This window comes from Epithele typhae (genome assembly GCF_022376455.1).
Source record: "Epithele typhae strain CBS 203.58 chromosome Unknown BXZ73scaffold_20, whole genome shotgun sequence".
Lineage (NCBI taxonomy): Eukaryota > Fungi > Basidiomycota > Agaricomycetes > Polyporales > Epitheliaceae > Epithele > Epithele typhae.
This window is the reverse complement of record NW_025954211.1, coordinates 1,376-27,820: the sequence shown is the minus strand read 5'-3', so window position 1 is coordinate 27,820 and position 26,445 is coordinate 1,376. Positions and strand designations below refer to the sequence as shown.

Below are 26,445 nucleotides of genomic sequence, written 5' to 3'. Positions count from 1 at the left end.
GACAATGAGCGACCGTCGGCGGTACGACCCTCGCCTAGGCGACGAGGATGTCGATGGATCGAATGACTCCCTCTCTCTCCGCACCCCACCCCTGTCCCCTCGTTTGCAACCTCGCACTCCTCCTCGTTCTCCCCACCTCGAGCCTCAAAGTCCCCCACACTCTCCGCGCCTTGGGCCTCAAAGCCTTCCGCGCTCTCCCCGGACGCCTTCTCGCAGCCCACGCCACCTTCATGTCCAGTTACCAGACGATCCCAGCCACGATGCTGACGCGCCGGAGAAGTTGCCGCCGCGACAAGAGACGCAACCTGAAAAGTCTCCCGTTCCGTGGACGACACTCGTACTCAACAGCGTTACCTCAAGCTTCGCGTGGGTCCCTGCGTCGATGACGCGCTCAAAAATGAAGCCCGTCGTCCGTTGTGCCGTTGTGTGCTGGGTTTCTGCGCTGCTTATGATTATCAGGCAGACCAGGGAGGTCATGGGCTCGGTGCGTGGTTTGTATCTCGGACACGGTCTGCTCAGCTCATGCCTCGCACTTTGTGTATAGGGCAGCTTTTTGATTCTCGTCGGTGAGTCTCGATGAACCTCCCTATATGCGCGATTGCCTCGCCACTGGTGGATCGGCTGCGGCTTCGCATGCAGTTGGTCTTCCAAGCTTCTTGTGCATCATGCTGCCTCGCATCTCTCCCGCTTTCCTGGCTGTGGGGCGACGCGGTGAGATCTGTGTGCCCACATTGCACGACATTATGCACATATATGCACTATATGCGTGGCGGGCTCTACGTCTTCCGCGTCGACGCTGAGAGCTATTCCCGCTATTGGTTCTTTCTTTTTTCCGGATACACATCCTGGTCTTTCCCTGCACGCGAGCCAGCGCCCGAAAGAGTTATTTCCGAGGACAGCGCCTGCTCATTTCCACTCAAGTTGTTGTTTTCACGATGACCCTTACTGACAAGTCTGCAGCATCGTTTTTAGACACCCCTCATGATCCGTTCTTGGCTGTGCTTGAACGTGAGATTACACTGGTGCTGTTTGCATCACTTGCTTGGGCGTAAGTCATGATCATCCGTGCTAACAACGCACTAACCCTCAGCCCCATGCCAGGTGGTCCTGTCTTGGAATATTTCTCGCCAATCTCACTAGAACAAACACCGATCGTAACGCCACTCTCTCTGCCATCCAGTCTGCCCAATATCTCGAACACGTCCCCACCATCATTCTCGCTGTATTCATGTTTCTCGGATCTGCTTTCTTCCTCTTCCTCAAGGCTAAACTCGGGCCAGGACCGTACCTGTTTGCCACAATATTCGCCTGTGTCTGTATCGACATATCTATCACGACATCCGCTCTCTATCCCTATCCTATCTACACCGTCGGAAGGACGATCATTGTGCCGTTGGCGTTTCATGCTGCTCTCTGTATCTTCTTCTCCGCCGTAATCTTCCCCTCCACCATCACTTCACAGTATGCTCGAACCGTTCAGGGCGTCCTAGCGCCTCTCAATGGCTTCCTCGCACAGCACCGTGCTGTTCTTGCCCTCGATCCCGGCTCCGAGGAGTTCAAAACCACTGTGGCAAGCATTGTCGGCGCACTTGGCAAATCCGAAGGTGGATTGGGTGCTGCCGGCGCGGCCGCCCGGCTCATCGGGCAAGACATCGTGTTCAGCCGCTTTTCTCCCTCTAGCATAGCAAGATTTCAACCCCAGATCCGTCGCCTCGTTACGCGGGCGAACGGGCTGGACATCTTCTTCACTCTCATCGACCCGACGCGCGAACGCTTTCCCGTCACGCCAGGCCCCTCGCGCCCGGACACCCCTCGTAGCAGTACGCCTTCTGCCTCGCTCCCGGGCACGCCTCCCAACGGGCCCAGCACACCACCGGGCACGATGCGCGCTGAGGACGTCGACGTGTTCGAAAGGCGCCGACGCCATCTCCAGATGCAAGCTGTTACGCGCACGCGCTCCCACCGTTCGCTTTCGCGTGTGCTCCACCACAAGCTCACTCGTCACAAGGAGGCCGACCACGACCATCACCTTCACTTTTCGTTGTTGTCGCTCGCGCAGAATCTCACTCCGCAACGCGGCTCCGCCTTCCTTACCCCTACGGAGAGCGCTGTTGGTGTTTTCGAGTCCCAGCGGTACATGGCCCTCGAAGCAACCCGTCTCTCAGACAGGAACACTACCGAGTACACCACCCAGTTCGTTGCTCTGCTGGGGCAGTCTTGCGACCCTCTCCTCGCGAACCTGCAAGAGGTCCTCAAGGGCGTAGACGAGTGGTTCCTCACTGCGCGCCGAACCAGCTTTCTGCGCGCACGCAAGGTCCGACAGATCCGCGCGGAACGTCTCGCCCATTTGGAGCATCTAAGCGCGGACGCGAAGGAAGCACTACGGACCTTCACACACAATGAACGGCGAGTTGCTCCGCCCCTCGTGTACGGTGTCGCCAGCTGATTAGTATCCCGTACAGGCTTTCGGTACTGGATCCGTATCGCTCTGCCTTCGATCCTAAGCACGTCCGTGCCGGGGGGAACGGCCAGGAACCACCTCCACATCGCTATCTCTTCCATTGTTATATGTACCAGTACCATCTCATTCGGTTCTCGAGCATTCTGCAGGAGATTGTGAGAGCTCCCTCTTTCTCGTCTCTTACCGTCCGCTGACACATTTTAGCTCAATGACATCATTCGGCTCGAGAAGTCTTCCCAGCGCTCCCAGATGTGGTGGCCTAGCGTGCCCTTCAAGAGATTCCTCCGGTCTGCACCGTGGACAGAGGAGCTGGAAAGGGGGGACGACGAGGATCCCGGTATGAATTTCTGCGGTGCTTTGGGGTCCGTGTCGCCGACTTTTCTTTGCTTTAGACGTCGTCCAAGGCATTCAGTCCGACTGGTCGGAGGACCTTGGCTTGGCCAGCAAGCGCGATCCCGACGCGCTTCCACCTCAAAACGCGTTCCAAGAATGCATGATCAAGGCGTACGACGTGATTCACTCAGTCGGTCGCGGGAATTCTCTATTTGCTCTCAAAGCTGGAGTGTTGACGAGTGAGCGGTGCCGTATCGTTCGATGCGTCGAGCCGTTGCTGATTGTGGAACAGTTCTCCTGTCTATCCCGACCTTCCTCAAGAGCACGGCGATGTTCGCGGAATGTATGTGCTCGCACCCTGGCTTGCGTCAGAGTCTGACCTGTCCCTCGCAGCGGAGCGCTTCTCCTGGGGCATGTAAGGGAGCTTTCTTGTGAGCTAGTCCGAGGCTGATCACGCAACAGTTTCATGGGCCAGCTTACCCTTGCCCGGTTCCGCGGCGATACGACATTCGGCCTCGTCGCGCGTATATTGAGCACCTTCATTGGAGGCCTCGTCGGTACGGCGATGTGGTATGTCTCCCAGGGAAACCCGTTCGGGCTGGCAGCTACAATCGGTGTATGCGCGCCTTTCTTCTTCTTTTGGCGCCTGTACTGGCCGGTGCCGCCCATGACGAGCATCATCTTGTTTGTGACTGTCGGTCTGGTATGGCCTTTCTCAATAACATCCCTTGTCGATGCTTACACGAGCTCTGCACAGGTGGTCGGCTACTCGTGGCAGAATGAACAGCCTACTTCTCTGGCTCAACCGTTCCGATATACGGGCGTAGAGCTTGCTTGGGTGCGTTCTTTCGTGTTCCACCTTTCCAGCGGGGCTAACACACGTCCACTCAAGCGGCGCTTCGTTCTGGTAACCAGCGGTGTTACTGCAGCCTTGTAGGCGAGAATCGCCTTTGCCTGCGCATACATTCTGAACTCGTGCGCAGCCTGTTCTCGTTCCTTCCGCCGTCCACGACGCTGCGCAAGTATCAACGCAACATGATGTCCACCACGGTTGCCGAGATTGGCACGGTTTATTGTGCAGTCGTCTCCTTCGCGAACACGCGCGAGAACCAGGAGACCACAAGACAGGAGATCGTGCAGAGCCTTGTCGCCATCCGGCTGAAGCTGAAACGTTCCCTCGTTCTAAGGACGAACATCGTCTATGAGGTGCGTGTCTTCGCGTCTATCCATGGTCCCCCGGCTGATCGTGCGGTAGTTTTCCCTGCGAGGCAGATGGCCGTCTCAACGGTACAAGAAGATCCTCGATTTGCAGTCGTGCGTACTAGATCTCTATGGCTCGCATTGGCTCTGACTCTCGTCTAGGGAGATCGCGTATCTTCTTTCTCATTTGATGTCTGTCATCGAGCATCTGCATCCAGCATGGTCGCGCGCATTCCTGCGGAGAACGAGGTTCACGGACGCGGATTTTCAGGGCGACGTTCTCGCGGTCATCAGTATGTCTTGCTGTCGACGGCCCGACCTGACCCTAACCTTACGTCGACTCGACAGGCATGATCTCGACCGCGCTCCGAACTGGGAATCCGCTGCCGCAAATCACGCCCTGTCCCCTTCTGGACAGGTACATGCTCCACGCGCACGGACTAAACGTTATTGGACACGAGGCCGACGACGACTACGGTCTGCCGCGGACGATGACCATCGAGACGCTCGAGAACGAGCAGTATCTGTGAGTGCCGCCCAGCCGTGGCCGCCCCTGACGCTGACGAAGGACCGTAGCTGTTTCTCCGTCGGGGCCACGACGGCGTTCGGGATCGTCCTGCGCCTCGACAAACTCATGGTCGCCACCAAAGAGCTCGTCGGAGAGCAGTACCACATCCGCGGCATTGGCGTCCCAGAACCGAAGATCCCCACCCAATCCTCCGTGGACCGGCCGGGCAAGGACGTGTAGCGCCTGCGCCTGCACTCGCGAATGCGCGGTGCATTCTCCGATGCCTCCGTGTTCGGAGGTTTCTGTCTGGTTTCTGTTCCGATCTAGAGTCGCTCTGTCTTGCTTCGCTGTCAAGTCGTAGGATCGCTTGTTTGTTGTTTTCACACCCCGTTATCGCTATGTCGTTGCTATTTGCGTCGCCTTCTTGTTTAGAGTCCCCCACTCCCTCCACAGTGCCGGAAGTGGCACTGAGTCTGCTGACTTTTGAAGTCGCAAGCCGTCGATGTCGCGATGTCGCGATGATCCACTTCGACCTTCTTATTCATTTAGCTCACTATCCCTGCGCAGTTGGGGCACCTTCGCATCTCATCTCTTGTCACTAGGTAAGTACTGACGATCTTCAGGACTTTCTCAGTCAGCTCAACAATGACGCGCAAGGCCTCCGACTGAGGCGTCTCGGCGTTGACCTTTCGCTCATCGCAAATCTCCTCGGGATTCCCGACTCAATATCTGCGATCATCCTAAGTGTGGTGTCCTCTTACTAGCTCTCCGTCCTTTCCTTCCTTCCTTCTCCCTCGTGGCGTCGCCTCACCACAGTGCAGATTGCATGTCCAGGCACGACAGTATGGAGTCACCCGGGATCCTGTCACCTACTTGAACGTCGCGGTGCTCCTCGACCGACGTGAACCTCGTCGGTAAGGCTTCGCGCGCTATCGTAAGGGCAAGGGCAAGGCGAAGAGCAAGGGGTATGAACGCGCTCGTGAGCCAGTCCGTCATACCCTTGCATGAACTCAGTCACTAATTTTGATTCTGTGGACAGAGGACCAGGTGTTGAAGATCAGACCTCGCCGCCGACTGTGGGGATCGAGGCAGGCGCCCCTTGAAGCCATGCATCGTTCGAGGTTGGTGGTGGAAGGCGTGGTGCAGCTGTTTATCGACCGGATGGCTGACACGGAATTACACTGGAGTCTCCCAGTCGAGGAACCCCCGCCAGCGCCTATCGGGCGTTAAAACGACGGTGAATTTGTATCGCGCGAGCTGCGTACTTACGTCCATCTGATACCGAGCACCGTCGACGACAACCTCGTGTAGCCAACACGCGAAGACAGCCTTGTCAAACACGCGCAGTGAGCATCACGGATCACCGCCTCATTGGTTCAACACACTCCCGCTGCCGTTGTGGTGCCGGTGAGTGCCCCAAACGTACCCGCTTGGTAACTCCGCGCATCTTGCTCCAACTCCCCATTCTCGTTCTCCCCCGCGTTTGCGGAGCTCTTTCCTTCCATTCGTTACATTTCGTCTTGATTGTTCCCTTCTCCCTCTCCCAACTCGTTACCCGTTGTTGGGTCGTTCGTGTTTGAAGCGCCGCAAGGCACATCCCCGGCGCTGTCAAACTCCACCGATCGGATCGAGACGCCATGTACCATTCCGTCTGTCAAGCCCTGGACCACTGAGCGCCACGCTGCTTTAATGAACCGCAAGGCTATAAGCCGACCCCTCGTTCTTTTGCCTCCCTTCGCCTTTTTTCCCTGCGGTCTTGACCATGTCCCGCTATTCCTACGAGTCTGGCTCGGAAACAAATTACGATCACGAAGACGACATGAAGGCCTCCCTTCTCCCGATGGTCCTGACTGCCCCTACCGACTCCTGCCCTCCCTCCTCCCCCGTCTGGGCGCGTCGGTACAACGTGACGAGAGCGTCGCGACGCCGCTTCCTGCTCGTCGCTTCCTTCATTATATGTCTGGGTAGCGTCCTTGCCTTCTTCCGCTTCTATGAGACATCCGAGACGCTCGTCGACCCCTCGCGTTTACTGCTTCCCGTGAGCGATCCGGTCCCGCCCTCCGACTTCCCCAACAACATCAACAACACCAACACCACCATCAACAACAGTACCCTGCCGCCCTCACACGACCAGTACTTGCCAATTTCCTTGAGGCCGGAGACATATGTACGAGGCAAGCCTACAGCGCACTTCCGAGGTGAGTTTGCACACTTCTGAGGGATTCTCGCCGTACCGACCCCATTCCCTCAGACAGTTTGCGCGACGACGTGAAGTACATGACGTCGTTCCTGGGTGCTGGCTTCAGTGCGTGACTTTGCCTCCTGCGACACACATTCGCTCACCGCTCCTCAGCAAATGACCAGATCACCTTGGTGTGTGTCGTACTCCATCGGCGATGGCACGCAGCTCATTTCCGTGCAGGGCAACTTGATCTACCTCTCCAAGATCTCCGGGCGCGTCCCCGTGCTCCCTCCACTCACCTCCCACATCGATGCTCAGAAGGACCCCCTCGACTTTTCGCGCATCTTCGACCTCCCTCGTCTGACACGCGAGTCGGGCATTCCAATCCTGGAGTGGTCGATGATCAAGGACCTCGACCGGGCGTGGAGTGAGGGCGTGGTCGACGAGCTCGGGTGCTGGAACATCTGGCAGAGGCAGGACATCACCGCGGACGGGCCCCGAAGAACCTACACGTCAGAACTGCTGAAGCTAGGTGGGTCCTTGTGTGCCAATCGTTCGCGGGACGACTCTTGACTCCCCACAGACCTCTCCCACACGCTCGCGCCCGGGTGGGTGAAACTGATACCCAACTTCGAGCACGACAAGCACTCCACATTCTGGACGCTCGCGAAGCTGCTCTTCCCCGCCGCACGCGCCTCAGCGCTCGCCGACCCCGCCGAGCACCCGACGCTCCCAGCGCACTCGGGCGCGCGCCTCCCTCCCGACGAGCAGATGGGTTGCATCGACTACCTCTACTACACGTGCGCGCAGGAGGTCAGCTCCCCTCACGCTTCGCGCGTATGTGTCGCTCTCGCTCACCACCGCGCCCGCGCCCACAGGCACTCGACTTCGCGCAAGACTACTCGCCGATGTGGCGGGACGTGATGACGCACGCGCACTGGACGCCCGAGGTCGCGCGGCTCGGCGCGTCCCTCGTCCGCGCCACCCTCGCGCCCCACGCGCCGCGCACCTCGCCGCCCCCGCCGTTCATCGCGCTGCACGCCCGCCACGGCGACTTCGCGCAGTACTGCGACCCCGCGGGCCCGCGCGGCGCGTGCTTCGCGCCGCTGTCCGCGTTCGCGGCCGAGGTGGAGCGCGTGCGGGACGCGCACGCGGCGCGGACGGGCGTCCGCGTCGAGCACGTCGTGATGACGAGCGACGAGCGCGACCCGGGGTGGTGGGCGGAGGTGGCCGCGATGGGCTGGCACCGGGTCGACGTCGGCGCGGCGCGGACTCCGGCGGGCTTTGGGGAGTGGTGGCCGGTGATCGCGGACGCGGTGGTGCAGAGCATGGCGGTCGGGTTCGTGGGCACGGAGGACTCGACGTTCTCGCTCGCGGCGAAGCGACGGGTGGAGGAGTGGAACGGGGGCGAGGTCGCGATGGTCAAGTGGCGTTAGTAGCGTTGGTTGGTCGTTTTTATTGTGTTGTGTATATGTATTGTGGACATAATCACCTAGACATAGATGACATCATCAGGTTAGGGCTTTGCTTATAATAGGATTCCCACGGATATTACATGAGTCAATGATGCTGTTCAGATTCGATTATTACTACTTGTTACCGTCGCTGCGGGCTTCGTGGTCTCTTCCCTCACCCCCATCCACGATCCAGTACGCAAACCTCTTTAGCCTCCACTTTCGTGTCGTGAGCATTGCACCAGTGTATGTTACATAACAGACTGATGACACAGTTGACATGGCTAGATTCGATACTACTGTACCATTGCGAATTATTCGAACCGAGCCTTGGTGCGTGACAGCCCAAGTACGCCAGGTGTATTCGAACCGGGGGCTGGCCCGGCGTGACCACCCTGAAGTATTCGAACCGGACGGTCTTTAACACGCTGGGTGCACCGTCATTGGAGAAACAGAGCACTCATCTATGCCACGGGTAATTAGCACAGAGCACACCCAGAAGGCCAAAAATGCTCTGGGCATACGAAACGAATGCGCATGCCGTTAAGCGCCCATACAGCGATTTCGAACTGTGGGCTTGTGATGCGTGACTGACCCCAGATATTTCGAACTTTCGGAGGGCGCGTGACGCGTGACGTTCGAATAATTCGAAATGGTACAGTATGGCTGAATCTACAAGCGAGTCCATGAACATCGCCTCCGCTCCCTTCAACAAACCGTCTGCAGATCTTAGTTTGCAGACCTCAGACAACTTCCAGTTCAACGTATGGAAGGTAATCCTTATGGAGGCCTCTATCGTCTTTGCCGATATGTTCACGCTGGACGAGATACCACACGGCTCCGCCGCTGACAGCGCGGCATCACATCAAGCCCCCGCCGTGAAGCTCACCGAAACCAGCGCAGCCCTGGACGGCTTTCTTCGCATGTGCTACCCTCCCCGCACCCCTCATTCACTTCTATCGACGCCCTCCGCTCCGTCATGGCCGTCGCACACAAGTACCAAGCCGACGGCGTCTTCCAGGTGCTCAAAGAAGCTCTCGTCCACAATTTCGCCGCCACCCAGCCCGTGCTCGTCTACGCCATCGCCGTGGACTTCGACCTCGCCAACGTCGCCAGGACGGCCGCGCGCCACTTCCTCGCGGTCCCTTCCCCGCGCCGCCGCCGCCGCCGCCCAGCGAGCTCTCGGAGGACATCAACGTCGCCGAGACGTACCAGCGCCTGCTCGCCTACCGCCGCCAGTGCAACGACGCGCTCACGGTCATGGTCGAGAGCAGACTCGCGTGGCTCCCGCAAGGCGCCTGGCAGTTCCTCACCTGCACGCACTGTCCGCCGTCGACCGTCACCAGCTTTTACCCTGGGGGCAGCGGCAGCGGGCAGCCGTTGCCGGCACATGCACAGGTCCCGAGGATGTGGTTCTGGAGCCACCACGAGCGCATGGGAGAGCTGTTGCGGGAGCGGCCGTGCGCCGCGGCGATCAAGCGCCCGAGCCTGCTCGAGCAAGGGATCGTGGAGGTGGCTCCGACGTGCGGGAACTGCAGGTTCAGCGCGCCTCGGCTGCTTCGGCTCTTCAACAAGGAGTTGGGGAAAGAGGTGAGGCGTCGGATCGCACAAGTGAGCTCGCCCTGGTTCTCTGGACCGCGCTGATAGACTGACGCGACACGGCGCAGATTCCAATACCTGATGTTGCACTTACGTCGTCTACTGGGTGGATGCAGGGTCTTGATATCTGAGGACTTTGTTGGCGGAGGGCAAGAAGATTCATTGAGGGAAAGGGTCGACCCAAGCTTCCCCACGTCGGACGGAAATATCTGTAACGAACGTTCGACGGTGCACCTCCCTCTCGTTCTCCGTCCCGGCGCTCCAACTCGGCTTATCCAGAGCAGCCAGAGGCTGAACCAGCGAACTCGCGCGGAACGCGAGCTCGACCTCCACGACCACCTTCTCCGCCGTGTCGGTATCGACGACCGTGAACTTGAACGCGCGCGCGAAGTCCGGCCACGACGCGACGTGGTCCACTGCGCACTGGTGGTCGCCCTGGCACTGACCGCCACCCGGTGCGCCGCCGAACGTCGGGCTCAGCGGCGTGGTCGGCACCGCGCCCGAAGACCCGAGGAGGACGACGCGCGCCCAGTGCGGGCCCGTGGACGGCGCGCGCGCCGTGTACGTCCGCGAGGACATCGGCGACGCGGGCAGCGACGGCGGCGCCGCATCGCGGTCGCGGTCGCCGCCGCAGCGCCCGAGGAGCACGCCGAAGCGCGCGCGCGCGAGGTCCGCGCTCGTGCTCAGGACGAGCGTCGTCGGCGTCGCGCCGTCCCAGTCCGGGGAGGCGTCGCCGCCGGCAGGCGCGAGGAGCTCGAGGTGGTGGCGCGCGCGCGCGAGCGCGTGGAAGGTCCAGCGCGGGATGCGGAAGGGGGTCGTGAGGCTGCGGTTGAGGAAGATGCGCCGGGCGGGGGGAGAGGGCGGCGGGCGGTGCGCGAGGTAGATGTCGCGCCACTTTGCGGAGGCGGGTTTGCCGAAGAGGAAGAGCTGTCCGCGGGAGGCGTCGAGGGGGACCAGGCGATAGGACGAGTTTTCGGAGGTGGTGATGCAGGGGTAGTATAGTGGACGTGAGGGGTCGGACGAAGTAGGAGATGCGGTCAGGAGGAGACCTAGTTGCTGTCCGGTTGTGGATACCGAGCAGAGGAGGACCGCCACGGCGATGCTTGCTGAAAGCTTGATGACGGGGACCCGCGCGTGTACTCCGTAAGGAGTAACAGTGAAAATGTGGAGGCCTGCCACCTTCTTGCGCATGACCCGCTTCACCAGGGACTGTTGGGATGCACTGCATCAGCGCTACTATTTCTGGAGCGAATGAAGGACACTCACGTGTCTATCGCCAGCCTTGAAGAACTGTTGAGACTCCGCGTGACAGACTTGACGGACGTGTGCGCATGTAACAAACACCGACGAGGAAGGAGCGAGCAAAAATGAATGATGGCTGTCGAGGCTCGGAGGAGCTTGGGACGAGGGGAGGGTGCCGGTGTCGTCGAGATGATGACCCCACGCGAAGAGTGACATGTCGGTAGACTGCCTCATGATCTCCTCTTGAAGACGACGGAACGCGTTCCTCCCTTCGCCGTACAGCGTAGGCATGTTGATCCCGAGAATGCCCATGAGGCAGTATGCCTCGTCCTCGACCTTCGTCGTCCGGCGGGTTGCCGCCCACGACAACCTCTGCGCGACGCTCATCTCCGTGATCTCCTGCTCGTGCCGAAGGACCTCTCGTGGGATCTGTGTCACCTCCTCCAGTAGTTCGGCGAGATCGCACTTGGTGCCAAGAACCTCCCAGTCTTGAGAGAAGAAGACGAGAGACTCGGGCGCGAGAAGTTCCTGGAGGGTCCACCCGCGCTCGTGCCATCTGCTGATGCGGAACCGATGCCGACAGACGGAGTCGTTCTGGACGTCGCCGGAGGGGACGTCGTAGAGGTAGGCGAAACAGATCTCCGCCTGAGCGTAGTATCGGAACATCGAATTGATGGACTCGGAGAGCTCGACGTCGTTTGACTTGTCGATGCAGCACGTGTCGTTCCAGGCGTACTGGTACCCTTCTTGTTCCGCGAGGATGCAGCACTGCCGGGTTTTTGAAGAGACGTAGTCGCGCGGGCATGAGCCGGCTTCACTACAGCGGGCGTAGAGCTTCCGAAGGTCTTGAAACGTGTCCTCAGCGACGTCTGATTGCCAGACATGCGAGAGGATCGCGTAGCCGCCCGGGACGGTTTCCGGACTGTCGAAATACTGTAGCTCTGCGCGAGATGTAGACAAGAGCCACATGCTGTAGGACAAGTGAGTACAGAATGACGGAAAAAGGAGGCTGTAGATGCACCTCGAGGGATGTTGACGTTAGAGAGCGGCCGCCGGCGAGCACTCTGAGAGCACTGGGGTATAAATGTGGGCATTTAAGGCACATTGGTGTGGTGGTGTTTGGACGTACCGTGTCGACTGTCACCTGTATCGTCTTCGATGATGCCGTCTAAACGCCACGAGAACCGCGCAAGCGTCATTCCGCAAACGAGTACTTATAACAGCAACAACGGCGATCCCACGGCGAGGCACTACACCGATCACGGAGCTAAGTAAATATTCTTGATGCGATCGGATTGAATGTATCATACCAACTCGCTGTGGAACCATTAAATAATGCGAGAGATCCTATGCAAGTAGGCAACCCAAGGTTCAAGCTCAAGCTGTACAAGGGTGTAGCCGCCGCCCGGATCTTGGCACCCAATCAAACGGAACTTGTTATCTCTTGGTCGATAAGAAGTCCGAGAGCACAGGCCACTTACGTTGTGGGTGAGGCAGTGTTGACGCGTTGACGTTGACCGCTCAAACCAAGTACTTTGAAGTCATTACAGCAACGATAGACGGGCCCCTCGCGCGAAAATCAGCACACAGCCGATTCGGGCGGAGTTCAGCCGCACAAGGCGCTTAGAGGGACGCGTGCGCAGGAGACGTGTCGGAAGAGCGACGCGGACAAACAGTTGCCGGACCAGACGCCCCGTGATCGAACTCCGCCCGAATCGGCTGTGTCTATCGTTATGTATGGATCCAGCTCACCACGGGCAGCAGGCTTCGGAGCTCGAACATGCTTAGAAAAGGCCTGTCAAAGGCGTCTTTTCTGCCGCCTTTTATGCACGTGTGACAAAGGCACTAAAACGGAGGAGAAGTCACCTGGGCTAAAAAGAATGTCGTTAATAGTGAAAAACTTTTGTTTTACGGGGTGGAGAAAAGCGTCGATAAATACTCATTTCCATAACATGTGTTATCAAACGTACTTACGTGCTTGTTACCCGCCGGCAACAGCCCAGGAGCGGACCAGTTGACCGCAGCAACCGGAGGTGGTGGCGGGTGCGCAATGGATCGGAGTTCCTGCAGCGGCTTCACGCGTAACAGGACTTCAACGCATTCCTGGACAAGACACGATGTGCACCGCCGCGTTTCGGGTGCCCGAAAATACGCAAAAAATCACTCACAAGTGCATTTTTGGGACGCTTCACAACGAAAGCCTTCAAAATATTTTTTCGGGCACCGGAGACGCGGTGGTGCGCATTGTGAGAAGGGGAGCGCGTTCACATTCGCGGACGCCCCATAATGAGACCGACACAAAAGGCGACGACAACTCGAAGACAGACTCATTAGACGGCGCAATGCAGACGCGTCTTGAATGGCCCTTTGTACAATCAGCTGCCGCATCTACGCTCAGTGAGCGGGATACAATGTTTAAGAACTGCAGGAACACGATTTTAGACGGGCACAGTGGCACAGCTCAGATGAGGTCAAGGCTGAGCGCTGGAGGCCGATAGGTGAACAACGAACCCGACTTTGGTATGCTTCTGACAGTTCGCAGAACAAATATCGAGGTAGAACGGAGAGGGTATAGAACATCAGACTCACCATGAATTCCCGTATGCAGCACACCAAAAACTTGACCGCCCCCCATTGTGTTGATGAAACGCGAGTGCAGACTTAGGGTCAAACGGGAAGAGCCTTGGAATATAAAATTACCCGTCAAGGACGACATGGAGGAGGGACCTGCACAAAAAGAGAGCGCTGAATGCGTGCATGCGTTCCCAAGTGGATGCAGCTCGCCGCTGGGGCTTCAATGGCTCGCATGGGCCCCTGTACTACTAGCATAAAATGGGGTGTATACAGTCCAACGCTCACAGTACTAGTACTCGACCGTTTAGGCCCTGGTCTTGGACACTCCCCTACACTGCTCGTCTCCGACCAACTGCAGGTATGATATCTTCACTGAGGGCAGTCCAGTACGTTTGCGATATGCGTGGGTTCGTATAGGCTCTCGGGGATGAAGTGGGGGTTCCGGGTGGGAGAGTTGATGAAGAGGTCAGAAGACAAGTCGCCTGGTCTCGAAGCGCCGATACCCCTTCCCCCCTACCACCACCACACCCGAATCTTTCCTCGTTCGACGACGCCATCTTCTCCCTGTCTCTTGCCCCCAGGTCACCTCAGCTATAACGGCTAAAGACCGCTCGTCACGACAGGTATGTGTTTGCGTCCCTGTTTGATCTACTGGCCAAATTTCGAACTCCCTCCCTCAGACACCGCACTTCCGGATCTTGTTCGGCGCGCTAGGAGAACCCCGGGCGGATTTTTGATAACTTTGGGGTGCGTATAGTGAGCCTCATTTGAAGAGGTGAGCACAACACCATTTCATCGCCGGCGGAGGTGGCATACGACCCAGTCCGTTCACAGCATACCTCCCACAATGGCGACACGACACTCTCGTTCGGCAAGCATTCCTATCCCCCCAACCTCCGTTGCGCGAAACCTGGAGAGTGTAATCCCGCTGTCGTTCAACCCCAGTGCTCCCGCTCGACCCCGGCTTTCCAGCATCGGTACGTCGGCAAGCCCCATCTTCGCCCATCCCACCACTTCCCCCGCTCGATCGGTGTCTATGAGCTACGCCTCTGCCATTGCAACTTCTCCGAGAGGTCGCCCTACTGGACCTTCTCAAGCCTCCCCGACGCCCCTCTTTGAGCCCCGCATTATACGCGCCGCTCCCTCCCCCAACCCCTCTCGCGACGCGGCCTGCAATCCGGCTTCGGCTTCGCCAACGCACACGCGCCGCCTCAGCTCCGGCATCCGCGCCCATACCCCACACGGTCCCACCGCGCCTGCGCATCGTACACCCTCCAGTACTACCGTGGGCCATGTTCTCCCTCAAGGCTTCCCACGACCGGCATACCTTGAGTCGTCATCCTTGCGCAGCATGCTCTACACGGAGGCCCCCCCGCATGTTTTGGGAGCGGGATCCAGACCAGCCCGATTCCCAGTCACCGCCCACGATTCACGATCAAGTGCAAGTCCGGCCCCGCCTGTCATTCCCTACCCTTACCTCGGCCGCGAGCTCACACCCGTCGTTGACAGTGACGATGAGAGTCTCACGACGTCGCCCCCTCCGACTGTAGGCGGGGTTACGATGATCAGCACCAATACCGTCCTCATGCTCCCTACCCGTTGGAGCGAGCAAGAACGCGCCCCCTCCCTCAGCGTCTCCCTCGATGGACGCGGGTTGACCTTCACTGGACCTTCTTGCATGGGCGACCGAGAGGCTGGCGCGGCTCGAGCGAATCACGCCATTCCGCCGGCGTGTGGCATCTACTACTATGAGCTGGAGATTCTTCACCACTGTCCGCAAGGGTGAGTCAGTCGCCGCACCGCCCCTATTCTATCCCTTACGCTGTCACGACAGGCCCATCAGCGTAGGGTGCGTGTAGAGCCGCCCAGGCCGGGCGAGAAGCTGATGTATGTGCAGGTTCTCGGCGCCAGAGATCCGAACGAACCGCCTCCCAGGCTGGGAGCAGAACACCTGGGGATACCACGCAGAGGACGGCTGCTCGTATGCGGGCCAGAGGGAGGGGCATCCGTACGGTCCGAAGTTCGACAGTGAGTGCTTCCTTGCTCTGTCGCGCGAAGGACGATCACGAAGGGCCGTCGGCAGCGGGCGACGTCATTGGCTGTGGGATTGACTTCAGTTGCAACCGCGTGTTCTATACCAAGAACGGCGGTTTCCTGGGTGCGTGACCTGCAAAGTCTCCCCTCTCTCGTTACCATCGCTCACGCGACCCGGATGGATCACAGGGATGGTATTTGAGAACGTGGGGAAGAACACCGAACTGTACCCATGCATCGGCATGCGGCAGTCCAACGAGTCCGTCCGCGCGAACTTTGGCAGCGAGCCCTTCAAGTTCGCGATCGAAGAACACATCCGCGCCCAACGCGACTCTGTGTGGGACGGAATCATGGAGACCCCCATCGACTGGAGCCTCCTCGGACTCAGACCGCGCCGCGACGACAGGCGGAAGCCGGCGAGCTCCGCGAAGACGGTCGAGAAGGCTGTCGTCGACGACGAAGATTCCCGGGCGCCGCTGCGCAAGCTGGTGCTTGCCTACCTCGCTCACCACGGCTACGCGCGCACTGCCCGCGCTTTCCAGGCGCAATGCGCGGACCGTGCCAGGGCTGCTGCCGAACACCCTCATCTGCAACCACAGCCGAAGGAAGTCGACGAGGACGTGAAGATGGCATTCGACGACGCGCCGGCGGTCGCGAGCGCCCCAGACCCGTCGCGCGCGGCTGGCGAGGGCGACCTCAGCTTCGATTACGACCTCAACACGCGCCTGTCAATCACGAACGCCATCATCCGCGGGGAGATCGACAGCGCACTGGCCCTGATCCGCGTGCATCACTCGACCGTTCTCGAGCGCGAGCAGGGCCTGATCCTCTTCCGCCTGCGCTGCCGCAAGTTCGTGGAGCTCGTCCTCGCCGCCTGCGAGGCCACACGGCAGGTCGACGCAGAACGGGCGCGGGTCGCCGCGCTCTCCCCTGCGGCCTCCCCGCCACCCATGCTTGACGGCGAAGACGTGGTGGGGCCGATGGATGGAGTGGGCGCGATGGACGTGGACGAACCATCGCCCGAGGCCCACCCCGCGCCGTCCACGGCGACGGCTGTCCCGACCGCGTTCCCCTCCGCCCCATCCCCGTCCGCGTCCGGTGTCGCACCGCCGTCGGGGCTGACGCTGTCGGCGCCGTCGCCCCCACCCGCGCCGACGCCTGCGCACACGAACCTCGCGACGCTCGCCGCGGCCGCGCGCGCGTCGCTCAACGCGGCGCTCGCGTACGGCCAGACGCTCGACGCGGACTACAAGAAGGACACGCGGACGGGGATCCGCGCGCACCTCCACCGCACGTTCGGCGTCGTCGCGTACGACGACCCGATCGCGGCCGGCGGGGAGGTCGCGGAGACCGCGGGGCAGGCCGCGCGCAACGCGCTTGCGGCAGAGGTCAACCAGGCCATTCTTGGTGCGTGGTCTCTCGGAGATGTTTTGCTTGCCTGCTCATTTGTGCGCCTGCAGAATCTCAGGGGCGTCCGGCCCACCCGGCGCTGGAGACGCTGTTCCGCCAGGCAAGCGCGTGCGTGACGCAGCTCGCGCTCCTCGGCGTCGGCGCGGCTGCGTTTGCAGACGTGCGCAAGGAGTTCGTGGAGGGGTGAAAGACGGGAAGAAGCATCCGTTTGGCAAACTATGTACACTAGCTGTAAGTTCTTGTCGCGCCGCTGAGGTGATGTGAGCGGCGTGGATCCCCTATTTCTTGCTCTCTCTCGCTCGAATCTGTATTGACCCCCTCGTTGTACTATTAGGCAGCTGTATGTACTTACTCTGAAATCTGAAGTCGCATTGAACATTTCCCTCAATGGCGTGCGGATCTTGTGTCAGGGGTTGACGTGTAACGCAGCTGCCGCTGCGGCGACATTCCTTCCAGCTCCTGACGGTGATTCTTCCACAGATAAAACCTATCTTCAGTAGGCGGCGGTGTCCCAACGTTCACCCTCATATACACTGCGCCGGATAAGGAAGTGTCTTTGGTCTTCACGTATGTCCTGATTTGTAGTGCCAGCAGATCTGAGCGAGGCTAACGTCGGTGACATCAGTATGTCCGAATCACCGTTCACAAACGAGTCTAATACTCCCCTTGTCGTCGCGCCGGCCCCTTTCAACAAAGATTCCACGGACCTCATCTTACACACTGCGGACAACGTAGCATTTCACGTATGGAAGGTAATCCTCATCGAAGCGTCTCCCGTCTTCGGCGACATGATCGCGCTAGGCAACACACCACACACCGCGTCTGACGAAGCGACGCCCGACGGCGCCCACCCTCCCGCCGTGCAGCTGACGGAGACCAGTGCGGCCCTGGAGCCGTTCCTCCGCATGTGTTACCCTCCTTCCCACCCCCCCGTCTCCTTTTCCCAGCTCGACACCCTCCGCTCCGTCATCGAGGTCGCCCACAAGTACCAAGCCGACGGCGTCCTCCAGGTGCTGAAGAACCTCCTCGTGGAGACGTTCTCCCCCGCCGAGCCCCTCCGCGTCTCCGCCATCGCCGTGCGCCTCGAGATGGCGGACGTCGTGGAGGCGTCCGCGCGCGACTTCCTCGCGATCCCCGCCTTCGGGCCGTACAGCGGGGAGCTCGAGGACGTGAGCGCGGGCGCGTACCACCGCCTGCTCGCCTACCGCAGCGAGTGCCACGACGCCCTGGAGGAGATGGTCGAGAGCAAGCTCGCGTGGCTCGCGGACGACACCTGGCGGTTTCGGGTGTCCTGCACGAGCTGCGCGGCGTCGCCGGTCACGTGCAGCATCCCCGACTCGACCGCGGTGTTCGTCCCGCGGGCGTGGTTCTGGCACCACCGCAACCGCATGGCGGAGCGGCTGAAGGGGCGCCCGTGCGGCGCCGCGCTCGAGAGCGCGAGCGTGCTGGAGCGGGGGATAGTGTTGCCGTGGAGTGGAGCTGGAGTACTCCGGAGCGATAGCCGGTGTCACTCCACGCCACTCCGCTGTCACTCCAGTGTACTCCGGAGTACCAGCTGCAGATTATATCACCACCCTTCAATATCTTATCAGCGCGCCTGGCATTGAACACGGGTCTAGTGCCACTGTTCCTTTACTGACCGGGGAAAGACGGCAAACCTCCACTTGATGTACCCAGGCCAGTCTGGACTTCAGGCTTGAGAATGTAGTCTGACCATATCCTATCTGACACCAGACGCATATGAGGTCGGAAACATATGTGAATCCCCAGTGACGGTGCCTTTACAGAGCCAACCCGTTGGCCGGTAGTCATATAATACACGTGAGGGGGTATTGCAAAGCGTTGTTGGCACAGTGGTATGGACACCTCGTTCTTGTTTTTGATTTGCTAGGGTGCGGGGTTCTATTCCTTGTGTCGCCACTTTCGCATTTCCCCCCTCCAGAATGTCCTATTTTGGTCTCCTGTGGCACATCTGCTAAATCTAGTCACTCCTTTCAGTGGCAGAAACATTAGTAGAGTAAATATGCGGTTTGACTGAGGCTTCACAGAGGAGGCGAAAAAAACGGGTGGAGACGGGATAGAACCCCACGACAAAAGCCGTGGCACACGCTGATACCACTGCACCAAATGATCTTTGCTGTGACTGTCCATATGTAATATATGACTACGGAGCGCCATTGGGAAAGGATAGCTGGGATTTACTCTGGCTGGTCTGATCAGTGGAGTGACGTGGAGTTTCCCAGGAGTCGGTGGCGTGATTGCCGAGTGACTGGAGTGACTGCGCCTCCGGAGTCACTCCAACTCCACGGCAACACTAGCGGGGGATCGTGGAGGCGTCTTCGTGCGGCTTGTGCAGGGCGATCGTTCCGGAGATGCTTCGTGCCTTCAACGACCGATTGCGGGAGGAAGTCGACCGCCGCATCGACGAGGTGGGTTTGCCATGCTGCTCAGGGCCGCGTGGAGTCGCTGACGCGGTCGCACGCAGATCCCAGTACCCCAAATCGATCCTCCCATATGATGATATGGCTACAGCCGCAGTGTGGTCATGAGGAAGGTCCCGAGAGTTCAGCCGTAGCGATCGCGATGTAGCTGGGGCTCGGGATGGATCCTGATGTGATTTGCATATTGTACATAGAGTGCTTACTATAGTGAGCCGCCAAGGATACCTCGACCGACAACCCTGCATGCTGTATGCGCATTGCGTTTATGGGCCAGATTCTGGGATGATATACATTTGATGCGACGACTTATGCTACAGCGCATGTAGTGCAGTGACGACTCACAGAGACACGGCCCCGACGACCTGGACGTACACCGCCGCGGCCGCGAGCCCCAGCGCAAACGCAACGACCCACTCCTGCACCCTCTGCCTGTCCACCTTCGCGGCGCCCGCCCCCCGCCCGTCCGATCCGACGTTCGAGACCCCGTTCCCGCTGGCCCCGGCGGCGACGGCGTCCGCCTTCCCCATCCCCTCGCCCGTGACGGGGACCCTCTCCGCGTTCGGTGCATCGCGCAGCGCCTGGATGCCGTCGATGCTCTGCAGGTTCTTCTTCGCCCAGTACGCCTTGAGGCTGCCGTCCGCGAAGTCGTCCGCCGCCTCCTGCTTCGCGAAGTAGTCGAGGAGGGCCTGCCGGTGTCCCTGGAACTTGTAGTACGGCACCGCGTACCCACACGACTGGCGGCAGGGCGTGAGGGGGAGGGGCGAGAGGTGGTTGAGGTATACGGAAGACGCACCGAGCCGACTTTGTGCACATCGACAACGATCGCGGCGCGCGAGCCCGGGCGACGCTGCTCGGGCGGGACGAGCCGCTCGTACTCCTTCGTCCCGAACTCGTGTATCGTCCCTGCCCGCACCAGGATCAGCCCCCGCCGTCGCTGGGACAGACGCGCACGACGCACCTGTGCCGAAGAGCCGGACGATCCGCGGCGGGCCCTCGAAGGCGGAGAACATGAGCGTGACCCGCCCGTTCTCGCGCACATGCGCGACCGTCTCCGCGCCGCTCCCGGTGAGGTCCTGGTACCAGACGCGGTGGGCGTCGAGGACGTGGAAGGAGTCGCGGACGCCTTTGGGCGAGACGTTGACGTGCCCGTCCGGAGAGAGGGGGGCGGTGGCGACCCAGAAGAGCTCCTGTTTGAGCAGCCAGGGGACGAGCTCCGGGGGGATGGCGTCGTAGAACTTGCCCATGGTGGGTGAGTGCGTGAATGCGAGACAGCGGTGGACTCTGAGAAGAGGAGTGGGGTGACTCGGCCTTCGGCCGATTAGCTCCTGAGGTCGGACGACTTTGACGGGCGGGCGCGAGCCTACGAGAACAGCTGAGCGGTAGTTACGAGACGATTGACGGTGGGAGAGCAGGTATGACTCACTTGAACGTCTCCGACCGCACGTTGGCTGGGGCGGCAGCGTGATGGTCTCGTGGCAATGGTGCGAGGCATTGAGTTCATAGAAGACCGATTTGAGAGGCAAATAATAGCAAAGATGAAGTACAGATTGTCGCCCATATTGACCAAGTTGCGGATGCGCAAGACAGAGGGCGTACGATAGAAGACGTTCATGGTGGCCACGACCGTAGTGGTATGCTACATGATGTCCAGACGGTGTGTAAGCTCTGCATCGTGTTGTAGGACGTCGGTGCTGCGCTTTGTGTGTCGTGCCGGAGGACGGTGGTGTGGGCCAGAGTGGAGGCGTGGTATGCGCCAGTAGTACGTGGCGACAAGCATAGATGATGAATGAATTAATGAAGACGGATGGATGGAAGATGAAAAGGAGTTGTGTATTCCGCTGCCCAGTCGAGGCTTGCCAGGGCTTGTCTCGCCACAGCGGCGGCTCGACCCGGGCCGAACGCCTCGGCTCAATCCACGCCCTCTGATTGGTCCACTGATACCCCACGGCTGATGTAACCCAACGGCCCCGACTCGGACTTGTCTCGGCCCTGTCTCTCCCGACTTTCCTCTGTTGCCCGTGGCCTGACCTTGTCCTCCCTCCTTGTTCACGACAACGACATCGACGTGCAGATGGCCTCTACACTCGCTCGCCTGCAACGTGCCCATGCCCAATCTCTCCTCGCTGGCCCCTCCTCCTTGCGCACCCTCGTATACCTGCCCAGTCACCGTCATGCCATGATGTCCGCCCTCTCCCACTCCCCCCGACCCGCTCCCCCTCCCTCAACTTCAGCGACATCCTCGACAGCTTCCACCTCGTCCTCCACTCCCTCTGCGCCGCTGCTGGGAGAGACCCCACCCGTAGTGGTCCCTTCTACCACCTCCAAGCCCCCAAGAGCCCAGAACCTCTCCCCAGAAGCTTCGTCGCCCCAAGTCGCCGCACGACCCCCACCCGCGCCTAAGGCCGAGCGCGCACGGCCAAAGATCCGCGCTGCGAAGGCCGCGATCTCCCTCGTACGTCCACCCTCCGTCCTGTTGAGCGCATATACCAACCCCACCGTTCCGCTAGACACCAACTGCGGTCGAACGGCTCCAGAACCTCCTCAAGAGCCCGACGCCCCAGATGATCCGCATTGGGGTGCGGAACAAGGGCTGCGCGGGACTCTCGTACCACCTCGAGTACGTGGAGAAGCCGTCCAAGTTCGACGAGGTCGTCGAGCAGGACGGCGTCAAGGTCATCATCGACAGCAAAGCGCTCTTTTCGATCATCGGAAGCGAGATGGACTGGCAGGAGGATGGGCTGAGGTGCGTATATGCGGTGTTCTCGTCGCGTTCTCGCGCTCATCTCGTCCACTCGTGCGTAGCGCCAAGTTCGCGTTCAACAACCCGAACGTCAAGGACGCCTGTGGATGTGGCGAGTCCTTCACCGTCGGCTCGTAGTCCCTGGACTCTTCGACGCCTGCTCAGACGATACCCTTGGACACGTATGAATTTTGACACTATTCCTGGCCATATTGCGTGCCCCTCGCGCTACACGCTAATCTCCGCCGTACACTAGCCATTGTATCCATAGTGCATTCAATAGATGCCTCTTCACACTCATTGCCCATTGACAATGTTTGGATGGAACGCAGGCGCACTCGGTCAGCATCAAGCGCATGAGTCAGACGAACATCGCTGACGTGTCAAGATTGCCATGGAACTCGGTCCACCAAACATCATGAGAGTGCTCGCTGTGTGCGTCGAGGCGTCGTGATCCCCCTGAACAATTGGGGCTGTCGCAGCTTTGCGGAGCGGGGTCATACAGAGCCTGAAGCGACTGTTGGCCGGTATATATGGAACGTACGTCACTGCTCTCGCTTCTATCCATTGAACTCCCACCGATATCGCCTTCGCTGCTCGCAGTGCAGTGGCGTTGGACTCGTGCATGGCCACGTTGACCAAGATTCAGTACTCAGGCTTCAAGACTAAGTAGCACGCTGACAGACATACGTCCAGTTTCGATACGCTCTTGCGTTTTCTGGAGCTGACTGTGATTTCTAGAACCTCTTGGTGAGATACTTAGCTTATCGAGAAAGAAGGTTTGGGACGGTGGTCAAATGGGGATACTCTGGATTCCCGGGCACTACTAGCGGCGCTAGTGCGCTGGGGCTGAAGTCATCCTCCTTCTCCGATCGACTCGTGCGCCTGTGCTCCTTGTTCCCGTACGTGCATCACCCAGGGCTGCTTTCACGTTCCCTAACACTGCTGCGCTACTGACGTCGTCCCCAGTGCCTACTCGACTTTCAAAGACCACAGAATACAACCATGGTTCAATTCTGGGACCACATTCCCGACAACCTCATCGCCTGGATCGAAAAGCAGCACATGTTCTTCGTCGCCACCTCCCCGCTCACCGGCGACGGGCACGTCAACGTCTCCCCAAAGGGCCTCACCGGCTCCTTCCACGTCGCGAACAAGAACCGCGTATGGTACGAAGACCTGAGCGGCAGCGGTGCGCTCTCGTCCCAACTCCACCCTCATCGCCCCCCGCTGACACGACCGTACCAGGTGTCGAGACGATCGCGCACGTCCGGGAGAACGGGCGGATCACGGTCATGTTCTGCGCCTTCGCCGGCCCCGCGCGCATCCTCCGCCTCTTCGGGCGCGGGACCGTGCACGAGTTCGGCACGGCCGAGTATGACGCGCTCGTGCCGCCCGCGACGCGCCTCAGCGGCTCGCGCGCCGCGGTCGTCGTGGACGTGTACAAGATCAGCACGGTGCGCCGCCTTCCCTTCCTTTCCCTTCCTTCTCCCTCCTGCCTCCTGCCCCCCTGCCCCTCCTCCCCGTGTCGTCCTTCCCTGTTCTTGCGTCTGCCCGCGCGGTGCTGACGCGGTGATGCGCCGGACAGTCGTGCGGGTACGCGGTGCCGGTGATGGACTACAAGGCGGACCGACGCGCGCTCCTGCAGTGGTCGGACAAGCTCGAGCGGCTGGACGCCCAGTTCGCGGCGGACCGGACGAGCTGCCCGAGCGAGGCGGTCTCGTTCGCGCTCGACCCGGAAGACGAAGACGAAGGGAGCGGCGGCGGCGGGGAGTCGCCGGACGCGTCCGCCCCGCCGCCGACGCTCCCGTCCCCCACCGAGCGCGAACCGAGGCGGACGTCGGCGGTGCTCCCGGTGCGGAGCCTGAAGTGGTGGTGGGCGGCGCACAACACGCGCTCGCTCGACGGGCTCCCCGGCCTGCACCGCGCGCACGTCGTGGACCGCGTCCCGCGCGGGGTCGTGCGGGCGGGCAGGGACGAGCCGCCGAGCGACGGGACGGTCGTGATCCTGGGGAACAGGGTCCCGAAGGCGGGGCTGGGGCAGCGCGCGGGGGCGTGGGTGCTGGCTGTGGGCGGGGTGGAGAGGGAGGAGGTCGGGCGGATGATGCTCGCGTTCTCGGTGGGCGTGCTCATAGCGGCGGTGTGGGTGCGGGTGGTGGGTGGGGCGGGGTGCTGAGAGGATGAGTCCGTGGGCTCGGGTTGAAGGAGCAGGTGTGCCCCTTGTAAGTCAGATACGCGTACCGAAGCGCAGACCTGTATGATTTCTCCTCTGACTCGTCTTTCAAGTGTAATCAATAGACAGAGCCATCAAGCTTTCAAGTCCAACGATGTGGTCGAGACTTGAGCTTGAGAACGAGTCGGAGCCAGGGCGCTTCTTTGAGGCTGAAGACGGGACCGGCCCGGTCAACGTCGGATCTCGGCCGCGTGTTCGAATCCGTTGCATCCAACGCCGCGAGACGAACACCGAGGTTATTGTGCGCGCTCGGAGGGCGTTGTCGGCGCGCCGAGACGAGGCGGCGGTGGCGTTTGCTTTGGTGGAGCTTACGGGTTCTTGAAGGTCACGACGTCGCTGCTTCCGCCATTTCCGGCTTCGAAGGCACAGGTAACAGAGAATGTGCGTACGCGGGCCTGCGCGAGGCCGAGGCCCAAGTGAAGCGAGTTAAGCTGGAACGACGCCCCCGGGCCCTTGACATGTTTGACGACGCACATTGAAAGAGCGTTAACTCAGTCAACATCATTATTCGCACTCGATACGGAACGACCCGGATTAGCAAGTAATATGGGCCATATCCAAACCATAATCCAAATAACCGTGTGTAATGGCCGAACGGCACGTGCGGAGAATCTCATCTAAGTTCGTTTCGGGTCGTGATTCAATATCGTGTCCCTGCGCAATGGCAGTGCTCGCAGGGTGGTGTCTTCGACGTCGCCTACCCGGAGTTCTGGACCTGGACGTACCACTGCTGGTCGGCAGCGACGCACAGACCCCCGTGGGCGTTGTTCGCGGAGTTGCAGTCGCTAGAGAGCCAGGTGACGAGGGAAGCCTGACGCACGGACGGTCAGCACTCTCGGACGCGACAGATGCGACGGCTACGTACCCAGTCTTGGCGGCAGTACGTGAGAGTGGCGGTCGCGTTCTGGGTGAGGAAGTACGTGGTGCACGAGTGGTACTTCATCGTGATCTTGTCCGACGCGGTCTGCTCGCAGCGCGCGTGGTCAGCTGCGCTCAAAAGCCGGAACGAGACGAGGCGCGTACCCCGGCGGCGGTCGCGTTGAACGTCGCGGACTCGTTTTCGCTGTCGTAGAGGATGGCGTCTGCGATGACCTTGCAGTCGTCCTCGTTGGGGCCTCCGCCGGAGGGGCTGAAGCAGAAGGTGTTGCCTGTGGGGATCCCGGGTCAGCACTCGTGCAATGACGGGATGTAGTTTGAAGGACTCACACGACGCGCTGCAGACGTTGTTGACCGGTGCATCAGGGACGGCGGCGACGTCGTTCGCCTCCACCTTGGACGTCGATGTCTCGCAGTGCGAGTGGGTCATCTGGACGTCCTTGCCCTTGCCGATGAAAGTCTCCGAGACGATGGTCTCGGACTGGCACTCGATGGCGCCGGAGGCTCCAACGGTGACGGCGGAGCTGGACGCGACGAACGCGGCGAGGACGGGGAGGAGGGCGAAGAGCTGCATGACGACAGAGGGAAAAGTCGAGTGGGGGAGTGAAGCGACGTTGAGCGGAGAGAAGGAAGGTGAAATGAGTCCCGGATCGCAGGCCAAAGGAACGATGGAGGCCAAGGCAAAAAAAGAGGACTTCTTATACCTGCGCAGGAGACGCTGAACCTCAGCGGGAATCCGGGATCGGGTTATGGTTGCGGCGTTCTGCAACGTTGACCGTTGGCGGCTCGTCTCGGCTCGATGCTTTCGGGACCCGCTCCGAGAAGTACTTACAGGGATGACCCCATCTTCGTCCTCCAACTCACATTTAGCAAGGGACAGCCGACGAAGAGCGGTGCCGACGCAGCGGAGAATTTGGTGACACAGCGTCTTCTCCCGAGCGGGAAGGTCTGCCCGTATGTGTGACCGCTGGCCCCGTTCATCAGTCACCTAAGGCACCGCTTCTAAGTTGCTAGGATGCGCGTACCTACTATGGGGGGGGGGGGGGGCACACCTGTGGTTGTCAATTCGACCTGGATGATTCCTTCGAGCAATGTGCGGTATTGAGCAAGCTAGCCCTTCATCGTGTTTTGGTTAGCGTTCCTCCGGAAACCTAGTGA

General features: G+C 60.2%; 10 protein-coding genes across 10 annotated transcripts; 7 read left to right on the top strand and 3 right to left on the bottom strand.

The window, feature by feature from the left end:
• Positions 1-4: 4 nt before the first annotated feature.
• On the top strand, positions 5-4,742 carry BXZ73DRAFT_45967 (uncharacterized protein; the record flags this gene model as incomplete). Its single annotated transcript, XM_048019605.1, has 18 exons — positions 5-93; positions 217-484; positions 545-566; positions 961-1,048; positions 1,102-2,410; positions 2,443-2,616; positions 2,666-2,798; positions 2,854-3,033; positions 3,087-3,137; positions 3,188-3,209; positions 3,257-3,497; positions 3,552-3,632; positions 3,687-3,727; positions 3,778-4,000; positions 4,050-4,108; positions 4,157-4,287; positions 4,343-4,520; positions 4,571-4,742. 18 exons carry the CDS (start codon positions 5-7, stop codon positions 4,740-4,742), a joined length of 3,462 nt encoding a protein of 1,153 aa, XP_047878410.1.
• A 1,600-nt stretch (positions 4,743-6,342) lies between these two features.
• BXZ73DRAFT_45906 (uncharacterized protein) lies at positions 6,343-8,120 on the top strand (the record flags this gene model as incomplete). The annotated part of the gene is made up of 6 exons (XM_048019596.1): positions 6,343-6,700; positions 6,754-6,807; positions 6,856-6,875; positions 6,925-7,216; positions 7,268-7,497; positions 7,563-8,120. 6 exons carry the CDS (start codon positions 6,343-6,345, stop codon positions 8,118-8,120), a joined length of 1,512 nt encoding a protein of 503 aa, XP_047878409.1.
• Positions 8,121-9,117: 997 nt separating this feature from the next.
• Positions 9,118-9,868, top strand: BXZ73DRAFT_100788 (uncharacterized protein; the record flags this gene model as incomplete). Its single annotated transcript, XM_048014685.1, has 3 exons — positions 9,118-9,279; positions 9,345-9,749; positions 9,806-9,868. 3 exons carry the CDS (start codon positions 9,118-9,120, stop codon positions 9,866-9,868), a joined length of 630 nt encoding a protein of 209 aa, XP_047878408.1.
• Positions 9,869-9,896: 28 nt separating this feature from the next.
• BXZ73DRAFT_100787 (HET-domain-containing protein) lies at positions 9,897-11,948 on the bottom strand (the record flags this gene model as incomplete). Its single annotated transcript, XM_048014684.1, has 2 exons — positions 9,897-10,946; positions 11,004-11,948. 2 exons carry the CDS (start codon positions 11,946-11,948, stop codon positions 9,897-9,899), a joined length of 1,995 nt encoding a protein of 664 aa, XP_047878407.1.
• A 2,452-nt stretch (positions 11,949-14,400) lies between these two features.
• BXZ73DRAFT_45927 (SPRY-domain-containing protein) lies at positions 14,401-17,184 on the top strand (the record flags this gene model as incomplete). Its single annotated transcript, XM_048019600.1, has 6 exons — positions 14,401-15,335; positions 15,388-15,402; positions 15,451-15,581; positions 15,637-15,711; positions 15,777-16,994; positions 17,048-17,184. 6 exons carry the CDS (start codon positions 14,401-14,403, stop codon positions 17,182-17,184), a joined length of 2,511 nt encoding a protein of 836 aa, XP_047878406.1.
• A 439-nt stretch (positions 17,185-17,623) lies between these two features.
• On the top strand, positions 17,624-19,546 carry BXZ73DRAFT_46108 (uncharacterized protein; the record flags this gene model as incomplete). Its single annotated transcript, XM_048019633.1, has 2 exons — positions 17,624-18,457; positions 19,316-19,546. 2 exons carry the CDS (start codon positions 17,624-17,626, stop codon positions 19,544-19,546), a joined length of 1,065 nt encoding a protein of 354 aa, XP_047878405.1.
• Positions 19,547-19,776: 230 nt separating this feature from the next.
• BXZ73DRAFT_100784 (uncharacterized protein) lies at positions 19,777-20,682 on the bottom strand (the record flags this gene model as incomplete). Its single annotated transcript, XM_048014683.1, has 3 exons — positions 19,777-20,172; positions 20,232-20,341; positions 20,397-20,682. 3 exons carry the CDS (start codon positions 20,680-20,682, stop codon positions 19,777-19,779), a joined length of 792 nt encoding a protein of 263 aa, XP_047878404.1.
• A 932-nt stretch (positions 20,683-21,614) lies between these two features.
• BXZ73DRAFT_45909 (uncharacterized protein) lies at positions 21,615-22,316 on the top strand (the record flags this gene model as incomplete). Its single annotated transcript, XM_048019597.1, has 3 exons — positions 21,615-21,890; positions 21,946-22,181; positions 22,241-22,316. The coding sequence occupies 3 exons, from the start codon at positions 21,615-21,617 to the stop codon at positions 22,314-22,316; spliced, it is 588 nt and encodes a 195-aa protein (XP_047878403.1).
• An 867-nt stretch (positions 22,317-23,183) lies between these two features.
• On the top strand, positions 23,184-24,354 carry BXZ73DRAFT_45993 (uncharacterized protein; the record flags this gene model as incomplete). The annotated part of the gene is made up of 4 exons (XM_048019608.1): positions 23,184-23,370; positions 23,427-23,635; positions 23,767-23,900; positions 24,012-24,354. The coding sequence occupies 4 exons, from the start codon at positions 23,184-23,186 to the stop codon at positions 24,352-24,354; spliced, it is 873 nt and encodes a 290-aa protein (XP_047878402.1).
• A 754-nt stretch (positions 24,355-25,108) lies between these two features.
• On the bottom strand, positions 25,109-25,861 carry BXZ73DRAFT_46012 (uncharacterized protein; the record flags this gene model as incomplete). The annotated part of the gene is made up of 4 exons (XM_048019611.1): positions 25,109-25,222; positions 25,277-25,375; positions 25,435-25,559; positions 25,618-25,861. 4 exons carry the CDS (start codon positions 25,859-25,861, stop codon positions 25,109-25,111), a joined length of 582 nt encoding a protein of 193 aa, XP_047878401.1.
• Between the last annotated feature and the right edge of the window lie 584 nt (positions 25,862-26,445).